Source organism: Mobula hypostoma, chromosome 11, assembly GCF_963921235.1.
Source record: "Mobula hypostoma chromosome 11, sMobHyp1.1, whole genome shotgun sequence".
NCBI classification, from domain to species: domain Eukaryota; kingdom Metazoa; phylum Chordata; class Chondrichthyes; order Myliobatiformes; family Myliobatidae; genus Mobula; species Mobula hypostoma.
In genome coordinates this window covers 75,715,658-75,739,410 of record NC_086107.1, presented here as the reverse complement: position 1 = coordinate 75,739,410, position 23,753 = coordinate 75,715,658, and the positions used below count along the sequence as shown (strand labels likewise).

General features: G+C 43.7%; 1 protein-coding gene across 1 annotated transcript in view; it reads right to left on the bottom strand.

The window, feature by feature from the left end:
* Positions 1-18,355, bottom strand: part of fnbp4 (formin binding protein 4) — a 60,751-nt gene extending 42,396 nt beyond the window's left edge. Inside the window, exons 1-2 of the mRNA XM_063062300.1 lie at positions 17,936-18,355; positions 1,486-1,581 (exon numbers count right to left, since the gene is read on the bottom strand). Coding sequence (XP_062918370.1) covers positions 1,486-1,581; positions 17,936-18,044 — 205 coding nt within the window. The 5' untranslated portion in view covers positions 18,045-18,355. The remainder of the gene's footprint in view (positions 1-1,485; positions 1,582-17,935) is intronic.
* Between the last annotated feature and the right edge of the window lie 5,398 nt (positions 18,356-23,753).

Genomic DNA, 23,753 nt, shown 5'->3' with positions numbered 1-23,753 from the left:
AGCAAGAACCAGGTGACCCACCATCTAATCCAAGAGACAAAAAGGAATGTTTTTCTAAATGGAAAAACAAGTCTTAGAATAGTGAAAGATCTGCAAATTCATACACAAGAACCATATAAATTAACCTACTGGGCAGATACAGAATGAAAAAAGAGACAGAGATGAAAAATTAACATTTGTCACGTGTACAGTACATCAAAATGTATACTGAATTGCATTGTTCATGTAATGACTAACCCCAGTGCAAGATTCACCAAGCTTCCACCTCCAACATAGCATGCCCATAACTCACTAACATTTACATTTTTGGAATGTGGGAGGAAACAAGAGAACCTGGAGGGAAGGCACATGGTCATGGAGAAAAAGTATAAACTCCTTAGAGAGAGCAGTGGGAACTGAATCCTGAGCTGTAAAGTGTTATGCTAAGTGCTATGCTACCATGCTGAGCTAATAAAAGTTGGCAGTAACTCAGAGACCGGAATATAAAGGGAAATAATAGGCTTCAATTGAACCACATCTCAAAGAATGTTCCATTCAATTCTATAGACAACATCCTAAGGATACATTTTGCCTCATACTCACAATGCAGATGCAACAGAACTGGACTTAAAATGTTAAATTACAAGAGGTGCATTGGCTTGGTTTGTGTCTGATTCCAGTCAGTGGCACTCTGCAAATTCTATTCACACCATTTAACTGCACTACATTCTTCAAATTCTCTCCCTAAATCTTCCTTGATCTCCTATTTTCTGATGGCATTTTCTGAAGCCAATAATCAAAGTTTTGGATCGATAATGCTGTTGTTTAGAATTTTGGGTGTTACAATAAAATGGGCTTATAAATACAAATTACAAAGTATGGGAGAGTGAATGGTGGGTGATCTCAAAAGTTCAAAGTAAATTTATTATCCAACTGCATATATGGCACCACATACAGCCCTGAGATTCATTTTCTTGCAGGCATATCATTAGTCCATAATAGAATTCATGCAAGGCCACAACAACTTGCACATGTGCAAATGACAACTGTGCAAAGCCAAACAGAAAAAAATAGCAATAATAAATAAATAAATAAATAGAGAATATGAGATGAAGTGTCCTTGAAAGTGAGTCCATAGGTTGTGGGAACAGTTCAGTTATGGGTGAGTGAAGTTGACTGAAGTTACCCCCTTTGTTCAAGAGCCTGATGGCTGAGGTGTATTAACTGTCCCTGAACCTGGTGGTGTGAGTCATGAGGCTTCTTTCTGATGGCAGCAACAAAAAGAGAGCGTGACCTGGGCGGTGGGGGTCCCTGATGATGGATGCAGCTTTCTTGCAACAACACTTGGTATAGATGTGCTCAATGGTGCGGAAGATTTTACCTGTGATGCACTGGGCAGTGTCCACTACTTTTTGCAGGATCTTCCAACAAAATGTTCACAGCCCAGGAGGCACATCTTAAAATTTTGAACAGAACCTTCTGGGAATTAAAACAGGATGTAGTTACCTGTAGTCCGGACCGCAGCATCTTTTGCTGGCCCATTATTTGCATTGTTTGAAGTCGAATTAACAAATAACTGATCTGACCCATCTTCCTGCTCATCTGCAAAGAAGGGAGAACAGTCTGAATAATGTAGCATTGTACCGATATGGGCACCGTTGTACGACAAATAACAAAGCTGTTCCATCAACACAAATTACACTGCCCCATCGTGCTTCCACCAGTAAGGGCACTGGAAAGGCTGGCTATCCGAAACTCTTGAATTCCAAGTTAATGTGGTATACAAAAATGAAATCCTGAAATCAAGGTGGACTCCTATGGAACAGAGAGAAGCTAAAGATGGACATGGCCAAATGGGAGTGGGATGGAGATTGAAAGTGCCAAGCAACTGAAAGTTCAAAGACACCCTTGTGTGTGTAATGGAGGTGTTCTGCAAAGCAGTCATCTAATCAGCATTTGGTTTCTGCAATGTAGAGGAGACCCCATTATCAGCACCACATTCAATATATTAAATTGGAAGTGTTGTGCATTTAATAATTCAGTAGAATTTGAGTAATATTGTAAATTCTTGTTCATTTAAATAACTCATTACGGGTTATATGTAAAACTAAGTGAATTGCATTTGTCATGACGCTACCAGGTGATACGTTCAAACTACGACTCACATTTCTCTGCTCTTGTTTTCTTTTAAGTTAGTTTAATGTTTTGGAGTTACAAAACCTTACAGTGGTGACAAGGTATTTTAAAAACGAACCAAAGTTAGTTACTGGTGAACGCAGCAGGCCAGGCAGCATCTCTAGGAAGAGGTACAGTCGACGTTTCAGACCGAGACCCTTCGTCAGGACTAACTGAAGGAAGAGTTAGTAAGAGATTTAAAAGTGGGAGGGGGAGGGGGAGATCCAAAATGATAGGAGAAGACAGGAGGGGAGGGATGGAGCCAAGAGCTGGACAGGTGATTGGCAAAAGGGATATGAGAGGATCATGGGACAGGAGGCCCAGGGAGGGGGGAAAAACCCAGAGGATGGGCAAGGGGTATAGTCAGAGGGACAGAGGGAGAAAAAGGAGAGTGAGAGAAAGAATGTGTGTATAAAAATAAATAACGGATGGGGTACGAGGGGGAGGTGGGGCATTAGTTGAAGTTAGAGAAGTCAATGTTCGTGCCATCAGGTTGGAGGCTACCCAGATGGAATATAAGGCGTTCTTCCTCCAACCTGAGTGTGGCTTCATCTTTACAGTAGAGGAGGCCGTGGATAGACATGTCAGAATGGGAATGGGGTGTGGAATTAAAATGTGTGGCCACTGGGAGATCCTGCTTTCTCTGGCGGACAGAGTGTAGGTGTTCAGCAAAACGATCTCCCAGTCTGCGTCGTGTCTCGCCAATATATAGAAGGCCACATCGGGAGCACCGGACACAGTATATCACCTCAGCCGCACATCGGGAGCACCGGATGCAGTATATCACCCCAGCCGCAAAGCGGGAGCACCAGACGCAGTATGTCACCCTAGCCGCACATCGGGAGCACTGGACGCAGTATATCACCCCAGCGATGTGTGTTGCTTGAATTTCCAGCATCTGCAGAATTCCTCGTGTTTGCCAAGATAGTTCCTGACTTGTTGAGACATTAAGTTTTAAAAAACTGCAGTGAAGACTGACGAGTAAAAAAAAGCGTAACATGTGTAGAGACAGTAGAGTTTTTAAAAAAGGCATAAAACAGAAGAATTCACAGGTTCATACACAGTGAGTACCAGGTGTTGATCATTTTAAAAAAAGTATATAAAATGGCTGGCTACATCAGAAAGATAGACACATACAATTGCTCAATGGGCAAAAGGCTCATGCATATTGAGCTAATTGAGTAGTATCTTGAAGCAAATAAAATAGCTAATGAGAAACGAGTACCAATTTTGCTGAGTGTATTGGGTTTAAAGGCATACAGTTTGCTTTGAAATTTAACTGCTGCATCCAAACTAGCTGAAATGAGCTTTGCTGATTATCATGAATGCAATGTAGGAACATTTAGAAACAAAACCATTGTTGATTGCAGAATGTTTTAGGTTTCATAAGCTAAATCTAAAGGAAGGGGAATCTATTTCACTCTATGTGGCTGAATTGAAGAGATTGACTGAGCATTGCCAGTTAGGTAACAGGCTTAATGATGCACTGGGAGATCATTTAGTTTATGGAACTTTACAAGAAAGCATTCAAAAATGGCTCCTAACTGAAGCAGAACTTACACTTAAAAGAGCAGTTGAAATTGTAGTATCAATGGAAACAGCAGAGAGGCAATTGATGAAAATGAGAGCAAACAAAATTGCAGCATTGAACAGAAACCGGCCTGGCTGAACAAATTGTATTACTATTGTGGCAGGGGGCTCACATACATGAAACCAATGCAGATTTAAAGGCAAAACTTGCAGAAAATGCAACAAAACAAATGCAACAAAGGACACATACAGAGAGCATGTCAGGCAGACAAAAATAAATGGACTGCACAGGGAAGAGATAAAGCTAAAAAGTCAAGTTGCAGTTTCAAATAGAGCACTAATCTGCATGCTATTGATGAATAATCTGATAATGATGAGAGTGACACAGGACTGAGTACCCTCGAGATTTACAATGTGAAAACTAGCAATAGAACAGCAATCTGGCTCACACCTGAAGTGAACAGTAAATTAATTTAAATAGAATTGGATTCTGGTTCAGCTGTTTCAGTCATTCCAAAGATGGGTTTGAACAGCATTTCAGAGATGCTGAGCTGAAGCCTGCTGATATCCAACATACAACTTCACTGGAGCAAAGATAATTCCTGAGTGATGGTGACATTTGTAACAGTGAAATACAATAACAAGCAAGCCAGATGGAACTTTATGTGGTAAAAACAGGAGAACCAGCATTGTGGGCACACGATTGGCTGAGACAACTACAACTTGATTGGAGATCCATCCACCGTTGGCATGCAATAGTCAACTGAAAGTGATTTAATAAAGGTATTGATGATATAACAACGGTCTCCATGCTGTACACTATGAAACATTGCCCAGAGGACAGACAGGTGTTGGTGCCAACCTCTGATTTGGAAAGCATACTAGACCAAGAAGAATCATGCTGCTTAGAGGAAGTGTGAAAGTGACAAAAGCAGTGGAACAACCACAACATTTCTTGCAAAATGTGGCTTGATTTTAAACTGGAAGAGAGCTCAAGGAGCTTCAGGGAAGTTACAAGTATTTGGTTTTTGTGAGTATAAAGAAGCAAAATCTACTCTGTGCGCTTTAAGGTTATTGCATGAACTCCAAGTGGGAGACAAAAAACTTCTTGTAAACGTAGATGCAAAGACCAAAGCCCAGCTGGATGAATGGAAGGCAAAAATTTAAAAAAAAGTCAATGGGAAAACAAAAACAGAAACAGAGGATTTGTCAGTGATGTAGTAGATGACAAAACCAAGATGAGATCAGATCAGATCGTAAAGGGAGCAATAGAAGGATTATTAAGAAAATACTCCAGTGAACTAAATGGATCTTCCCAACATCAAAAGGCACAAATTAGAAGGAACAGGAAGAAGAGAGGTGTCCAGAGCTGTCAGTACCACTTCCTGCAGTCTCAGAGTCGACTCCTACAACCACCATGAAGGAGGCCCCAGAACCAGAGACTGCTTTCACAGCCACAAGTTTCACTTGCCAAGCAGAGTGATCCCCCTTGTCAGGAAGGACATAATCCCACAAGAATAAGAAATGCTCCATAATGATCAAGTCTTTAGGCACGAATGGGTCCATTTTAATTTTACTGTGCTGTGGATGTCTGTATACAGTAGTTCTATAATATAAAATACTATGTATATAGTTGAAATGCATTCTCTGTTGAGTTGGAGTTTATAGCTAAGCAAGTGGGCGTGAAGTGTACTTAATAATTCAGTAGTTGAGTAGTATTGTAAATACAGTGTTCGATTAAGCATTCTTGTTCATTTAAATCAAGCAAGAGGTACGTGTACCCCAGGTTGGAAAGCCCTGGTTTACATTATTATAGGTCCTATGTAAAACTAAGTGAATTACATATGTCATGGCACTACCATGTAATATGTTCACATCTCACTTAAAGAACAAACTAAGACTCACATCTCTTGTTTTCCTTTGAATTAGTTTAATGTTTTGGAAGTTACAAAACATAATAGGAAGTGCAAATGAATGCTGCTTCATCCGGAAGGACTGACCTTAGCTTCTACTCTAATTTTTATATTCAACGTAACTTCTGCCACCTTCAATAAGGTTGCATCATCAGACATTTTCCTTGAATATTCTGAAAGCATCATTCCATAACGAGTCCATTCTTATTGTCCAGCTACTCTAGTGCAATACTTTTAAACCTCTTCCTTATCACCCTCAAGGGACTTAAACGTGCTTTCCATGTGAAGCATTGAGAAGTCTGTAAAAGATTGAGTATTTATACCTGCATCTACTTGATAAGATCGAAAATTGCCCAGATGCTTGCCCAAACCAGCTAACTGCCGCTGCCTTAATCACTGACTTGTCTTACTAAAAAATAAATTTGCCATTACTCAATTTGTATTTTGCCTTCAAACCTCTTTGCATCCTTGTTCAAATATCATTAAACAGTACAATTCCAAGGTGGCATAAAATGATAAGGTAGCATTTAACCAAGTGACCCACTAAATGAGCTGTAAAATTGCCCCTCAAAATTTTGTACATCACAATTGGATCCTCTGTAGCCACCACTCCTCCAAGGAAATAAATCTAAACCATACAGTCTCTCACCATAACTAAACTGCTTCATCACAAGTACTATCCTGGTAAACCACTTCAATGCTCTCTCTAGTGCAATTACATCCCTTCTGTTGTGAGGACCAGAATTGCACACAACATTTCTAAGCTGCGGCTGACCCAAAGTTCACGTACCATAACTTCCCTTTTCCTATATTATGCATCCCAGATAACAAAGGCAAGTACACCCAATGACAATTTTATCAGGACAAGAGTGGAACCCAGTGTGGTCTTCTGCTGCTATAACCCATCTACTTCAAGGGTCAACAGGAAATGTTCTTCTTCTGCACACTACTGTGGTACCACATGGTTATTTGTATTACTGTCCCCTTCCTACTAGCTTGAACCAGTGTGGCCATTCTCCTCTGACCTCTCTCATTAACAAGGTATTTTTCTCACAAAATTGCCTTTCACTGGATGTTTTTGTTTTTTTCCCCATCAATCTTTGAAAATTCTAGAGACTGCTGTGCATGAAAATCCCAGGAGATCACAGTTTCTGAGATATTCACGCCTTCCTGGCACCAACCATTCTACAGTCAAGATTACTTAGATCACATTTCTTCCACATTCTGATGTTTGGTCTGAACAACAACTGAACTTCTTGACCACATCTACACGTTTCTACACATTGAGTTGCTGCCATATGATTGGTTGATTAAATATTTCCAATGGCTACCTAATAAAGTGGCCACTGAGTGTATACCATATGACTTAACCAGTTTAACTCTTGGCTTTGGTAATTTTGGGCATGCTTGGACTTCTGTTCCTCAATATTCTGTCGGCACTGACATTCACAGTGTATATTCCTCTCTTATTAGCCCCACCTAAACAGAATTAAACTCCATATGCCACTGCTCTACCCATTTTACCTAGGCAACCCAAGATGATTCTCCTCAATTTTTAATGTCATCTGTGAACCCAGCAATCATACCTCAAACACTCACATTCTAATCATTAATGCATCTGACAATAAAGGAGCCAGCACTGATGGTCACAGCATCTAATCATAGGAACAATCCTCCATGATCACTCTTTGCCTTCTATTACTAAACCAATTTACCAAATTGACCACAGGCTTTAACCTTTTGCACCAGTCTGCCGTGGGAACTTGTCACAGTCTCAATAAAGTTCATGCGGCAAAAACTCTTTATTTACTTAACTGATGCACAGCAAGACACCAGGAGTATGTACACTTACGATATACTAGAAAACAGACTTTAAAGCACTGAACCAAAATATCCTGAGGCTGAAAGTCAAAATATTTCCAAATCTTCTATAAATTTATCTGGACTCCAACCTTTCACATAATTAACCACAAGTCAGCCAATCTTTCTGGTGGAGATATTTAGACCACAAGACATACAAGCAGAATTGGGCAATTCAACCCTTTGAGACTGCTCTACAAAATGATCCTGAGATTTATTTTTCCTTTCAACCCCATTCTTCTGCCTTCTCCCTGTAACCATCAGCCCTTACTAATCAAGAACCTATTAACCTCTGCTTTAATTATACCCAATGGGTTGACCTCTACAGCCATCTGCGTCAATAATTCCACAGATTCACCATCCTCTGGCTGAAGAAATTCCTCATCTGTTCCACAAGGAGATCCTTCGATCATGAGGCTGTGCCCTCTGGTCCTAGACTCTCCCACTACTAGAAACATCCCCTTCACATGCCCTCTTTCTACTCTTTCATTCACTTTTACCAGAGCAGATTACAGGAAGAGCCAGTGCAGATAATGCAGCTTTTTTGGAGGAGAACCCATTTTCAATGGCAAATTAGCACAGGTCAAGGATATAAGAAAAGCATGCAAAGCAAAGAGTAAAATAGAATATTTTTAGAAGGGTCTGGAATGGGCCACTTGGAACCTTTCAAATGCAATTGAATATGAACTTCAAGAGGAGTAAATACTATACAGTATACAACTTTAAGATTCATCTTCTTGCAGGCAGCCACAAAACAAAAAGCACAACAGAACTCCATTAAAGCTACACACATCAAAGTTGCTGGTGAACGCAGCAGGCCAGGCAGCATCTCTAGGAAGAGGTACAGTCGACGTTTCAGGCCGAGACCCTTCGTCAGGACTAACTGAAGGAAGAGTTAGTAAGAGATTTGAAAGTGGGAGGGGGAGGGATGGAGCCAAGAGCTGGACAGGTGATTAGCAAAAGGGATGTGAGAGGATCATGGGACAGGAGGCCCAGGGAGAAGGAAAAGGGGGAGGAGGGAAAAAACCCAGAGGATGGGCAAGGGGTATAGTCAGAGGGACAGAGGGAGAAAATGGAGAGAGAGAGAAAGAATGTGTGTATAAAAATAAATAATGGATGGGGAACGAGGGGGAGGTAGGGCATTAGTGGAAGTTAGAGAAGTCAATGTTCATGCCATCAGGTTGGAGGCTACCCAGACGTTGTTGTTCCTCCAACCTGAGTGTGGCTTCATCTTTACAGTAGAGGAGGCCGTGGATAGACATATCAGAATGGGAATGGGATGTGGAATTAAAATGTGTGGCCACTGGGAGATCCTGCTTTCTCTGCTGGACAGAGTGTAGGTGTTCAGCAAAACCATCTCCCAGTCTGCGTCGGGTCTCGCCAATATATAGAAGGCCACATCGGGAGCACCGGACGCAGTATATCACTCCAGCCGACTCACAGGTGAAGTGTCGCCTCACCTGGAAGGACTGTCTGGGGCCCTGAATGGTGGTAAGGGAGGAAGTGTAAGGGCATGTGTAGCACTTGTTCCGCTTAGAAGGATAAGTGCCAGGAGGGAGATCAGTGGGGAGGGATGGGTGGGACGAATGGACAAGGGAGTCACGTAGGGAGCGATCCCTGCAGAAAGCAGGGGGGCGGAGGGAAAGATGTGCTTAGTGGTGGGATCCCATTGGAGGTGGCGGAAGTTACAGAGAATAATATGTTGGACCCGGAGGCTGGTGGGGTGGTCGGTGAGGACCAGGGGAACCCTATTCCTAGTGGGGTGGCAGGAGGATGGAGTGAGAGGATATGTGCGTGAAATGGGGGAGATGCATTTGAGAGCAGAGTTGATGGTGGAAGAAGGGAAGCCCCTTTCTTTAAAAAAGGAGGACATCTCCCTTGTCTTGGAATGAAAAGCCTCATCCTGAGAGCAGATGCGGCAGAGACGGAGGAATTGAGAGAAGGGGATGGCATTTTTGCAAGAGACAGGGTGAGAAGAGGAATAGTCCCCTCCATTCCTCCCCACTGATCTCCCTCCTGGCATTTATCCTTCTAAGTGGAACAAGTGCTACACATGCCCTTACACTTCCTCCCTTACTACCATTCAGGTCCCCAGACAGTCCTTCCAGGTGAGGCGACACTGCACCTATGAGTCGGCTGGGGTGATATACTGCGTCCGGTGCTCCCGATGTGGCCTTCTATATATTGGCGAGACCCGACGCAGACTGGGAAATCGTTTTGCCGAACACCTACGCTCTGTCCGCCAGAGAAAGCAGGATCTCCCAGTGGCCACTCATGTTAATTCCACATCCCATTCCCATTCTGATATGTCTATCCACGGCCTCCTCTACTGTAAAGATGAAGCCACACTCAGGTTGGAGGAACAACACCTCATATTCCTGATGGCATGAGCATTGACTTCTCTAACTTCCACTAATGCCCCACCTCCCCTCGTACCCCATCCGTTATTTATTTATATACACACATTCTTTCTCTCTCTCTCCTTTTTCTCTCTCTATACCCCTCTGACTATACCCCTCGCCCATCCTCTGGGTTTCCCCCCCCTCCCCCTTTTCCTTCTCCCTGGGCCTCTTGTCCCATGATCCTCTCATATCCCTTTTGCCAATCACCTGTCCAGCTCTTGGCTTCATTCCTCCCCCTCCTGTCCTCTCCTATCATTTTGGATCTCCCCCTCCCCCTCTCAAATCTCTTACTAGCTCTTCCTTCAGTTAGTCCTGACGAAGGGTCTCAGCCTGAAACGTCAACTGTACCTCTTCCTAGAGATGCTGCCTGGCCTGCTGCGTTCACCAGCAACTTTGATGTGTGTTGCTTGAATTTCCAGCATCTGCAGAATTCCTTGTGTTTACAGAACCCATTAAACAACCTACATAACAAAGATCAAACACCCAATGTGCAAAAAACAGATCAAATCGTGTAAACAATAAAAAAGTAAACAAATAACACAGAACATAAACTGCAGAGTCCACAGTCACAGAGCCAGTTTCGTGCTGAGGCGAGTGCCAATGGTTACAGGTCACAGCTGCAGTCAGTTCAGAGCTGAGTCGAGAAAACCTCACAGAGTCCTTCACCCTTGGTCTTGACGCTTTGATCTTTTTAATCTTGCTTGGCACTTAAATCAGCAAAACATCAGTCAATTTTTCACTCTTGGGCCCGGTCCTGCTGCTAACCATAGGTCTGCTCCAGCAATGTGTAGCACAAAAATGCCAGGTCGTGCAGATGGTTCAAAAGCACAACCCCACAAAGAGGAATTTACCAGGCTCTATCTAGGCTGTGGATTACAGTGATGGAAGTCCAGAAAAAGTATAATAGAATAGCTAGCAGCTTTGTTTGTCAACTGAAGCACTGTGGGGGAGGGGGAGAGGGAGGGGGAGAGGGAGGGGGAGAGGGAGGGGGAGAGGGAGGGGGAGAGGGAGGGGGAGAGGGAGGGGGAGAGGGAGGGGGAGAGGGAGGGGGAGAGGGAGGGGGAGAGGGAGGGGGAGAGGGAGAGAAAAAGTGGAAGTCTGTTGAGCTGGAATGAGCAACACAGCAGTCTGCCACATAAATCAGTGGGTTTTTGTCTCCTCTCTCATTGTGGAAGGGGTAACGCCTCTCTCCCTTGTTAGAGAGACCTGTGGCAAGTAGAAGTGCTGGGTTATGGAGTCAGTCTCTTTGGGGCACTTTGCTGCTGCATGGGGGGCTTTGGGGTTCTAACCTTTTGTCATCCTTTGTGGGTTTCTTCTGTTTTGCAGATGTCTGCTAAGAGTAAGAATTTCAGGTTGTATACATTCTCTGATATTAAATGGAACCATTAATTGTAAAGCGTCACCTTGTCTTGTTAGTGCCATCTTTATGGGAATGATATCAAGGAGAAAGAACTGACTGAAGATGATGGACTTACAGGATGAACATGGTTGCACGTTTACTCATTACTGAATAAATAGAGATAAATAGCCTTAATCATCTGGAATTCTGGACGTGGAGATAAGGATCTGACTTTACCACATACACCATGGTTAATCTATGCTGGGATCATTTGATAGGACAGCATCAGGGAATATCAACAGCAACCACACAAAAAAAACCTTCTACAACCAATTTGATAATCCCTCCCAACACTGTTCGGAATGAAGAATCTCACATCTACTTCAGCAGTGAATGAGCCATCCAGAGATTCTGTTGACACTCTGAACCACTTAGACCACTGAATGGTGTAAGGGCTTTCTTCTTTTATGTTACTGCGTATGTTAATTAAAATGGCTTCTTTGTTATGTTAGATGCTGATAAAGTCTCTAGCTAGCACTCTGCTTGGGTTATAATATAGATAACACAGTAAATGAACCAATGGGTGTCAATGTTATTCTTTCTTGGATTGATATGCTGTCTCATATGGCTGGGAGGGGAACCAGGGGGTTTTGGCGGAGAGACCGTGAGGACGACAGACGTACTGGGAAAGCCCAGGTCAATTGCTTCGGGTGGTCCCGAGCCGCCAGTCGAAGGGGTCTGTGTGGTCCCGAGCTCCAACGTGTGTACGAAGAAATTGAACTTTGATAAGTCTGGTGCCTTCTCCATTCCTTTTTTGTATTGAACTATTAATCTCATAGAATTAGTAATATCTATAAAGTGTAATTGGTAAAACGTACATTGTGTGCTGGCTGATGATTGATGTTTGAAGCCGAATCAGGTGGCATTTGTACAGCAACCGACGTAACCCAGAGACAAGGTGGGTGGCGGACGGGGTTTCCCCTAGATAAATACCAGCCAATATAGCTAAGTGTTACAATGGTAAGAGACTTCTATACAGGAAAAGAACCCATTTGGACTTGGTCTTGGACGTAAGTGCAAGGGAAATTTGTTATCAATTCAAATTTTAGTCCAGGCTTTGAAGATCTTAAAGTATGATAAGTATAATGTTAGTATTCATCCAGCTGAGAGGGAAAAACTTCAAGATTAATGGAAAAATGGAATATCTTCTTCGAGAGTGAAGTAAAAAACTTTTCAACTGGTGATAGCTCAGTGTTTGTTGCAGTCATTAAAAGCCTAATGTAACAAGCTGCTACTCTGCTTCACCACAGCAGCACCATTTACACTTAAAATGCACTAATGGGGTTCTTTTCTAATTCTGACCATTACATCGTATACTTCGATTGCACTTGGCCAGATCAAATAAAGCAGACAACAGGAATTCAGCAGATGCTGGAAATTCAAGCAACACACATCAAAGTTGCTGGTGAACGCAGCAGGCCAGGCAGCATCACTAGGAAGAGGTACAGTCGACATTTCGGGCCGAGACCCTTCGTCAGGACTAACTGAAGGAAGAGTGAGTAAGAGATTGGAAAGTTGGAGGGGAAAGGGGAGATCCAAAATGATAGGAGAGGACAGGAGGGGGAGGGATGAAGCCAAGAGCTGGACAGGTGATTGGCAAAAGGGATATGAGAGGATCATGGGACGGAGGAATTGCGAGAAGGGGATGGCGTTTTGGCTCCTCCCACTTCCTCCAAACTAAAGGTGTAGTTATGGGCACCCGTATGGGTCCTAGCTATGTCTGCCTTTTTGTTGGCTTTGTGGAACAATCTATGTTCTGTGCCTATTCTGGTATCTGTCCCCGTCTTTTCCATCGCTACATCGACGACTGCATTGGCGCTGCTTCCTGCACGCATGCAGAGCTCGTTGACTTTATTAACTTTGCCTCCAACTTTCACCCTGCCCTCAAGTTTACCTGGTCCATTTCCGACACCTCCCTCCCCTTTCTAGATCTTTCTGTCTCTGTCTCTGGAGACAGCTTATCCACTGATGTCTACTATAAGCCTACTGACTCTCACAGCTATCTGGACTATTCCTCTTCTCACCCTGTCTCGTGCAAAAACGCCATCCCCTTCTCGCAATTCCTCCGTCTCCGCTGTCAGGATGAGGCTTTTCATTCTAGGACGAGGGAGATGTCCTCCTTTTTTAAAGAAAAGGGCTTCCCTTCCTCCACTATCAACTCTGCTCTTAAACGCATCTCCCCCATTTCATGTACATCTGCTCTCACTCCATCCTCCCGCCACCCCACTAGGAATAGGGTTCCCCTGCCCTCCTCACCTACCACCCCACCAGCCTCCGGGTCCAATGTATTATTCTCCGTAACTTCCGTCACCTCCAACGGGATCCCACCACTAAGCACATCTTTCCCTCCCCCGCTCTCTCTGCTTTCCGCAGGGATCGCTCCCTACGCGACTCCCTTGTCCATTTGTCCCCCCCATCCCTCCCCACTGATCTCCCTCCTGGCACTTATCCTTGTAAGCGGAATAAGTGCTACACATGCCCTTACACTTCCTCCCTTACCACCATTCAGGGCCCCAGACAGTCCTTCCAGGTGAGGCGACACTTCACCTGTGAGTCGGCTGGGGTGATAGACTGCGTCCGGTGCTCCCGATGTGGCCTTTTATATATTGGTGAGACCCGACGCAGACTGGGAGACCACTTTGCTGAACACCTACGCTCTGTCCGCCAGAGAAAGCAGGATCTCCCAGTGGCCACACATTTTAATTCCACATCCCATTCTGATATGTCTATCCACGGCCTCCTCTACTGTAAAGATGAAGCCACACTCAGGTTTGAGGAACAACATCTTATATTCCGTCTGGGTAGCCTCCAACCTGATGGCATGAACATCGACTTCTCTAACTTCCGCTAATGCCCCACCTCCCCCTCGTACCCCATCTGTTACTTATTTTTATACACACATTCGTTCTCTTACTCTCCTTTTTCTCCCTCTGTCCCTCTGAATATACCCCTTGCCCATCCTCTGGGTCCCCCCCCCGCTCCTTGTCTTTCTTCCTGGACCTCCTGTCCCATGATCCTCTCGTATCCCTTTTGCCTATCACCTGTCCAGCTCTTGGCTCCATCCCTCCCCCTCCTGTCTTCTCCTATCATTTTGGATCTCCCCCTCCCCCTCCAACTTTCAAATCCCTTACTCACTCTTCCTTCAGTTAGACCTGACGAAGGGTCTTGACCTGAAACGTCGACTGCACCTCTTCCCAGAGATGCTGCTTGGCCTGCTGCGTTCACCAGCAACTTCGATGTGCGTTGTTCAAATAAAGCAGTCTCAATTTACAGTAACTACCATATAAAAAATAGAATCTTATATTTAACACATTTCCTATCATAATGAATTAACAGCATATCAACTGTCTGATGGCTATGGAGCAATACAATTCTTAATGTACATACAAGTTGAGTACCACTTACCCAAAATACTTGGGGCTTGAAGTGTTTTGGAATATATAATGAAATAGTTTTTGATCACCATTATTTCTGACCCTGAATTTGTGTGCTCCGGGTAATCAGTCTTTATCGTACACTTGTTCATCACGCATCTGCAATGATGTAGCCGTTCAGCTCATTCGATTTTCACCAGTGCCAATCTTGACAAATTCATCAATGAATTTCTCAGCCGCTTCGTGATCAGCAGATATTTTATTAATGCAAATCTTAAAATTTATTGTGCCTTTCCTTAAATTTCTGCAACCAGCCTGCTAAATATACACAATTACCTTTAATATTCAATTCATTGTGTTAGATCTTTGCTTGTTTCATGAACAGGATATGTTCACTCTGATACTGATGGATCCACTCTTTCAATACATAACAAGATCTTCATTTTTCACTTTATGCAGTGTTTTTCTAGCTTTCATCAACTTCTGATCATTACATAAGTGAGATCACTTCTCAGAACTGTGCGGTGTGCAAAGACCTGCACATCACCTGGGACTCTTCCTAGCACCCTGTGGAATTTTCCATTTGTGATGTCATGTCAGCTCTCAAAAAAAATTTGGATTTCAGAGGTTCTTGGACTTCGGAATTTCGGATAAGGGGTGTTCAACTTGTAGTATGAGACTAAAAACAGCAGAACATTTTTCTAACCAATTATGCACAATGTTAAGTTTTAAACAATGTGTATTTTATGCAATAACAAATTGGTTAAAATTGTAATAATATTTAGCTGGCACAATTTGACATGAACAGGTTCTTTTTAGTTTTGTTTTACTATCTCACGCACACCTGTAAACACTGGTCTTGGTGGGACCGTTTGCACTCAGTATGGGACCATTTGACTGAGATTTTGTACAAAGTCAATTGTCATCATCTGATCTGGGCAGAATCAGAAGCTACATACTCTGCCATATGACCAACAAAAAGTCGGTCTAACCTCTACTTTGCATATTACTGTTTCTTCGTTATTACACAAATGGGAATCAATAATATGGAAATCTTGCTTGTTTTTCATGCAAAACTGAACAGTTATACAAATTCTTAAAATACCACTATATTTGACAAAAAAATCAACTTTCACACTGTGAAATAATCCAAGAACTGAAAATTTTTCAAGCAACACACACAAAATAGAGGAACTCAGTAACACGATCCAAACACATTATATGACCCCAGCAGACTCACAGGTGAAGTGTCACCTCACCTGGAAGGACTGGTTGGGGCCCCGAATGGTAGTGAGGGAGATGTAGGGCCAGGGGTAGCACCTGTTCCACATGCAAGGATAAGTGCCAAGAGGGAGATGGACAAATGGACAAGGGAGTCGCTTAGGGAGCAATCCCTGTGGAAAGCACAAAGTGGGGGAAGATGTGCTTGGTGATAGGATCCCGTTGGAGATGGTGAAAGTTCCAGAGAATTATGTACTGGAGGCTGGTGGGGTGGTTGGTGAGTGATCATACACTGTGTCTGGTGCTCCTGGTGTGGCCTCCTATATATTGGTCAAACCCGAAGCAGATTAGGAGACTGCTTCCCATTCCCATATGTCAACCCATGGCATCGATGAGGCCACACTCGGGTTGGAGGAACAACACTTTATATTCTGTCTGGTTAGCCTCCAACCTGACAGCATGAGCATTGATTTCTCAAACTTCTAGTAATGCAACTCCTCCTTCACCATTCCCTTTTTCCTCTCTCACCTTATCTCCTTGCCTGTCGATTGCCTCCCTCTTGCTTTCTGTCTTCTCCAAATAGATTCCCCTTCTCCAGCCCTGTATCTCTTTCACCAGTCAACTTTCCAGCAGCTTCCCTCCGCCTCCCAGTTCCACCTAACACCTTGTGTTTCTCTATCCCCTCCCTCCAACCTTTTAAATTTACGCCTCATCTTTTTTACTCTCCAGACCCACCAATGGGCCGCTCCCCAAAATGTGGACTGTATTTTTTTTCCATAGCTGCTGCGGGGCCTGCTGAGTTCCTCCAGCATTTTGTGTCTGTTGCTTGGATTTCTAGCATTTGCAGATTTTCTCTTGTCTGTGACTGAAAAATTTTCTCTGTTAAAAATGTCACTAAGTAATCATAAACTAGTATGCAAGTGACTATAAATTAAAGGCAGTATGTACTACAATAAAGGGCTTTATAGTCTTTAATTTAAAACAAATGAATATATTCCCAAAGCCAGAGCTCCAGTGTTGGGTTTTGAGTTTGTGTTAAACATGCATGGAAAACACCCTGATAGTAATAAACTCAAAATTACAACTTTTTAAAAAAAATTGGAGCAAATGTGAAATTAGCATGAGGAAAAAAGCAAGTCAATTACTGAACTGTATTCAAATTCCACTATTTAATGGATTCATTTTGAAACATTCATTTTCCTGCAAACAATTAATTCAAACCGCTGAATAATGCTTGTTTTACCACATATTATAATTTACGACAACCGTAGAGACACTTCGGCTAATTTGAACAAGCAGTTGGGGATGTGGTGTGCCTTTACTGCTTGCATCAGCAGTACTTGAGAGTTAATCTCAGGGAGCATGGCAAACTGCACAGGGAATTGTAAAACACTCTGGCCAAAACCAAGAGACTTACGGATTGAGTATTCCAGCCCAGTCTTAATCTAAACTTGTTCAGCATTGCAAAAACTAAAGAACTTTTCTACGAATTCTATTATTGCCACTTTACATATGGATGACAGCTTTTTCTCCATGACTAAAGTAATCGCTTTCTAGCTCCCTGTTTTCTTGAAAAAGTTACAGCTGCTTCCCCCCAATCCTCCTGGATCTTTCCAGAATCTGAGGAGCATTGAACAGTAACTAATAAGATGCCAACTGTCTTTCTATCCATTCCATTCAGAATACTGGAACACAGACTTTCAGGTGGGGTTGTTAGCACTTGTACTCCTTTCCTCAATTAAATTGACAACACATTGCAAATAACCTTTTAGCCCAATATGGCCAGTTAGTTCCCAATAAAGCCTAAGTGGAACACAGGTTACAAATAATTATGAATTATTCATATAAATGCTCCCCATTGCTCATTTTCTGGAGTAACTTAAAATCTCAATTCCCAAGTGGTTTCAATGCAACTTTGAGTTCGCACTGATCATAAGGAACATTATGAAGACCCACATGTCCCCTGCAGACACGCGTGATGAGCCAGAATAACCCCAATCAGCTTGCCGCCTCTAAGAGCCCATTGATGGTTCACATGCCCAATGCCCTCCCTCCTGCTAGATTCCGGCTTTCCCAGCTCACCATCCGAGCCCGAGCCTGAGCCGCGATCCTCCTTCTTGTGACCGGATTCCAGCTGAAGGATCGGCCGCCGCCGGCTCTGCTGCAAGCTGATTCGCGTCTTCTTCCCCATCAAAACGATCTCTGGGCACGGCCTCAGCCGTCGCCCGGGATGGGCCTAATCCTCAAGCGCTCTCAGACCCCTGCTCCGGCCTACTTCTCCCGCGCCTTCGGGGTTCCGGTTAGGGCCTGCTCCTACCGTCGCCCTCTGGGCGTCAGTTAAGGCTCGATTCACCCGTCGCTCTAAGGGTTACAGATCGGGCCACCTCCTCCAGCCGCCCTCCGCCTTCGGTTCTGGCCTGCTACTCTTGCCGACCTCCGCACCCCTGTTCGGGCCTATTCCTTCTACCCTCTCCGCGTTCCGGCTCGTACCGGCGCGCATACGGTGACTTCACCACGTTAAGCGATGATGTCATGACGTTAGGTTCGCGCGAGCCCCGTTGACGGCTGCCTGCTGAGGTTGGCGTGTTGGTATCGGACTCTTGTGGCACTGGTTCCGTCGGTTTAAAAATTAAATTCACACTTTGTTTGTCTCAGCACAATAGTCCTCCATTTCCCTTTCATTCAAGTGTTTATCTAAATGCTCCTAATGTATCTGCCTCTATTAATTTAACTATTTTTAATATTTAATATTTGTAATCCAGGGAGTGTGAAGCGCAGAATCAAATATTGCTGTGATGATTGTACGTTCTAGTACCAATTGTTTGGCGACAATAAAGTAAAAAGTATCACCACCCCACTCTCCGTGTAAAAACCTACCTTCCCCATTGTAATTTCCTCCAGTCACCCTAAAATTATGCCCCCTTGTATGAGACATTTGCACCCTGGGATAAAGTCTCCAGCTGACCACTCTACCTATGCTTCATCATCTTGTATACCTCTATCAACTCACTTCTCATCCTCCGCTGCAAAGAGAAAAGCCCTTGTTCACTCAACCTATCCTCCCCAATCCAGGCAGCATCCTAGTAAATCTCCTTTGTACCCTATCTAAAGCTTCCATATCCATCCTGTAATAAGGCAACATAATATACAAAATGCTGGAGGTACTCAGCAGGCCGGCCAGCATCAATGGGAAAGATTACAGTCGACGTTTCAGGCTGAGATCCTTTGGCAGGACTGGAGGAATGAAAAAGCTGAGTTAAAAGCTGGGGGAAGGGGAGGTAGGAACATAAGGTGATAGGTGAAACCTGAATGGGGAGGGATGAAGTAAAGAACTAGGAAGTTGATTGGTGAAAAAGATACAGGGCTGGAGAAAGGGGACTGTCCACCAGAAAAAGTGGGATCTCCCAGTGGCCACCTATTTTAATTCCACTTCCCATTCAGATATGTCCATCCATGGCCTCCTCCACTGTCGTGATGAGGCCACTCTCAGGTTGGAAGAACAACACCTTATATTCCGTTTGGGTAGCCTCCAACCTGATAGCATGAACATCAATTTCTCAAACTTCCGGTAAGCCCCACCCTTCACCTTTCCCCATCCCTTTTCCCTCTGTCAACTTATCTCCATACCCGTCCATTGCCACCCTATGGTGCGACTTCCCCTTTTCTTTATTCCATGGCCTCTGTCGTATTAGACTCCCCCTTCTCCAACCCTGTATCTCTTTCACCAATCAACTTCCCGTCTCTTTACTTCATCCCTCCCCCTTCAGGTTTCACCTACCACCTTGTGTTTTTCTCTCTCCCCTCCCCCTACGTTTTAAATCTACTCCTCAGCTTTTTTTTCTCTAGTCCTGTGGAAGGGCCTCGGCCTGAAATGTCGACTGTACTTTTTTCCACAGATGCTGCCTGGCCTGCTGAGTTGCTTGGATTTCCAGCATCTGCAGATTTTCTTTTGTTTCTGAACATAATATTCCAAGTGTGATCTAAACAGGATTTTATACTTTATACATTGCCTCACACCTCTTGAAATCAAACCCCTGACTAATGAAGGCCAACACACCATATGTCTTCTTAACAACCCTACCAGCTTGCATGGTGACTTTGAGGGATGCATAGACGTGGACCTCAGGATCTTTCTGTTCCTCTACACTTTCCTATTATAACCCTTGACAACCTTCTACACTATCCACAGCTCCACCAACCTTTATGTCATATGCAAATTTACTAACCCACTCTTCCACTTCCTCATCCAAGTCATTTATAAAAATCACAAAGGGCAGGGGTTCCAGAACAGATCCCTGCGGAACAGCACTGCTCATGACCTCCAGGCAGAATGCACTCCATTTACAACCACCCTCTGCCTTCTATGATTAAGCCAATTCTAATCTACACAGTCATGTTTCATTAGATGCCGTGCCTCCTGACTTTCTCAATGAACCTACATTGGGGAACCTTATCAAATACCTACTGAAATCCATGTGTACCACATTCAATGCTCTACCTTCATCAATGTGCTTTGTCACATCCTAAAGGAACTCAGACAGACTTGTGAGGCATGACCTACCCCTCATAAAGCTATGCTGACTGTCTCTAATCAGACCATGCTTCTCCAGATGTTTGTAAACCCAGTCTCTAAGAATCTTCTCTTATAATTTTGTGACTCACTGGTCTATAATTCATAGGGTTAACCCTACTCCCATTCTTGAACAAAGGAATAATACTTGCCGTCGACCCATTATATAGTACTGCTCCTGTGGCCAGTGAGGATGCAATGGTCATTGTCAAAGGTGCAGCAATTTCTTCTCTCACTTTCTCTAATAGCCTGGGATATATCCCACCAGCGCCTGGGACTTACCTATCCTAATATTTTTTAAAAGTTCCAGTAAATCCTCTTTTTTGACATCAACATGTTCTAGCATGTTAGCCTGTTATTCCTCTCGTTTTGGTCAACATCTTATGGATAGATCATGAAACCATATATATATATATATTTGCTTGGCCTGCTGCGTTCACCAGCAACTTTGATGTATGTTATTTAACTTCTTTTACGTCTTTTACGTTTGTTTTTCATCTTGAATGTGATTCTGGAATTATTGGAGCCTGTGATTTGCAGTTTGGAGGTCATTTGGGTTTTTCCAGCTCTCTGCAGTCTCCGAGAGGATTCTGAAGTTCAGCGTGTATGAACTGCATGGCAAGAAGGCTGTGGGATGGGGCACCGATTCGCCAATTAAAGCTTCCATTGTTCACCGATCAAAGTGATGAGGGAGATTGAAACATCGAGGTGAATGTGGAAGCTGAGCGCTGGCTACCTGCCTTTTGATTGCTGCAGATCGGTCTGTGACCTGAGGTGGGAGAATATTACCTGGAGAATGTTACCCAGGTTTTCTGCATTTTGGATGTGGACTTAGACTATAGACTTTTTATTCAGTCTCTGTTTTTCACCAGATCTTTCTGTCTATTTTGTGTGTAGGGGTGAGGGATTTGGGGGTCAATATGCCTGTTCCATTTTTGTTTTTTTGTTTGTGGAGGCAGGGATTTGGGGGTAATGATCATGCTTTTGTTCTTTTTTTTCTTGATTTCGTGTTTATTTGAAGAAGAATTTCAGAGTTGCACACTTTGATAATAAAATAACCTTTGAGCCTTTGAAATATCAGGGATCCTCTCACTGGTGAACACTAAAGCAAAGAATTCATTAAGAACCTCCCCTGTCTCCTCAGACTCCAGACATATGTTTCCTCTTCTATCCCTGATTGGTCCTAATCATCCTCGTGTCCTTTATATACATTTTCCTTAATCCTACTCACCAAGGTCTTCTCATACCCTTTTCTGACTCTCCAGAGTCCATTCTTAAGTTCCTTCCTAGCTACCTCCTGACTCTCCAGACCCCTGTCTGATCCTTGCTTCCGAAAACTTAAGTAACCTTCTTTATTCCCGTTGACAAGATATTCAACATCCCTTTGTCAACCATGGTTCCTTCTCCTTGCCATCCTCCCCTTGCCTCAATGGGTCAAACTTATCCAAAACCCTGTGCAAGTAATAGACAATAGGTGCAGAAGTAGACCATTCGGCCCTTCGAGCCTGCACCGCCATTCTGAGATCATGGCTGATCATCTACTATCAATACCCGGTTCCTGCCTTGTCCCCATAACCCTCGATTCCCCTGTCCATAAGGTACCTATCTAGCTCCTTCTTGAAAGCATCCAGAGAATTGGCCTCCACTGCCTTCTGAGGCAGTGCGTTCCACACCTCCACAACTCTCTGGGAGAAGAAGTTCCTCCTCAACTCTGTCCTAAATGATCTACCCCTTATTCTTAAACCATGCCCTCTGGTACTGGACTCTCCCAGTATCGGGATCATATTTTCTGCCTCTATCTTGTCCAATCCCTTAATAATCTTATATGTCTCAATCAGATCCTCCCTCAATCTCCTTAATTCCAGCGTGTACAAGCCCAGTCTCTCTAACCTCTCTGCGTAAGACAGTCCGGACATCCCAGGAATTAACCTAGTGAACCTACGCTGCACCTCCTCCACAGCCAGGATGTCCTTCCTTAACCCTGGAGACCAAAACTGCACACAATACTCCAGGTGTGGTCTCACCAGGGCCCTGTACAAATGCAAAAGGATTTCCTTGCTCTTGTACTCAATTCCCTTTGTAATAAAGCCCAACATTCTATTAGCCTTCTTCACTGCCTGCTGCACTTGCTCATTCACCTTCAGAGACTGATGAACAAGTGCTCATAGATCTCTTTGTATTTCTCCCTTACCTAACTCCACATCGTTCAGATAATAATCTGCCTTCCTGTTCTTGCTCCCAAAGTGAATAACCTCACACTTATTCACATTAAACGCCATCTGCCAAGTTTCTGCCCACTCACCCAGCCTATCCAAGTCACCTTGAATTCTCATAACATCCTCATCACATGTCACACTGCCACCCAGCTTAGTATCATCAGCAAACTTGCTGATGTTATTCACAATGCCTTCCTCTAAATCATTGACGTATCGTAAACAGCTGTGGTCCCAATACCGAGCCCTGTGGCACCCTACTAGTCACCACCTGCCATTCCGAGAAACACCCATTCACTGCTACCCTTTGCTTTCTATCTGCTAACCAGTTTTCTATCCATGTCAATATCCTCCCCCCAATGCCATGAGCTCTGATTTTACCCACCAATCTCCTATGTGGTACCTTATCGAATGCCTTCTGAAAGTCAAGGTACACCACATTCACTGGATCTCCCGCGTCTATCTTCCTGGTTACATCCTCGAAAAACTCCAATAAATTAGTCAAGCATGATTTGCCCTTGGTAAATCCATGCTGGCTCGGCCCAATCCTATCACTGCTATCAAGATATGCCGCTATTTCATCTTTAATAATGGACTCTAGCATCTTCCCCACTACTGATGTTAGGCTAACAGAGCGTTAGTTCTCTGTACTCCTTAAACAACTTCCACTGTGAATTTCCCTGAGAGCAGATGTTCCCAATTTACGCTGCCAAGTTCCTGCCTAGTCGCATCATAACTTCACCTCTCCAAATTAAACACCTTTCCACGTTGTCTCTCCAAGACTATGATAAAGGTCAGGGAGTTGTGGTTACTGCCTCTGAATTGCTCACCAACCAAGAGCTCTGACACCTGAGGTGTTTAATAGGAAAGGAATGGGGAGATGATAGGAAATCCTTAAAATCTGTATACATATATACACTTTGTATAAAAGACCATAGGATCTGGAGCAGAATTAGTTTGCTCTGCCATTTCGTCACAGCTGATCCATTTTACCTCTCAACCCCAGTCTCCTGCCTTCCTCCGGTAACCCCTACATGCCCTGACCAATCAAGAATCTATCAACCTCTGCCTTAATTATACATAAAGACTTGGCCTCCTCAGCTGCACAGTTGCACAG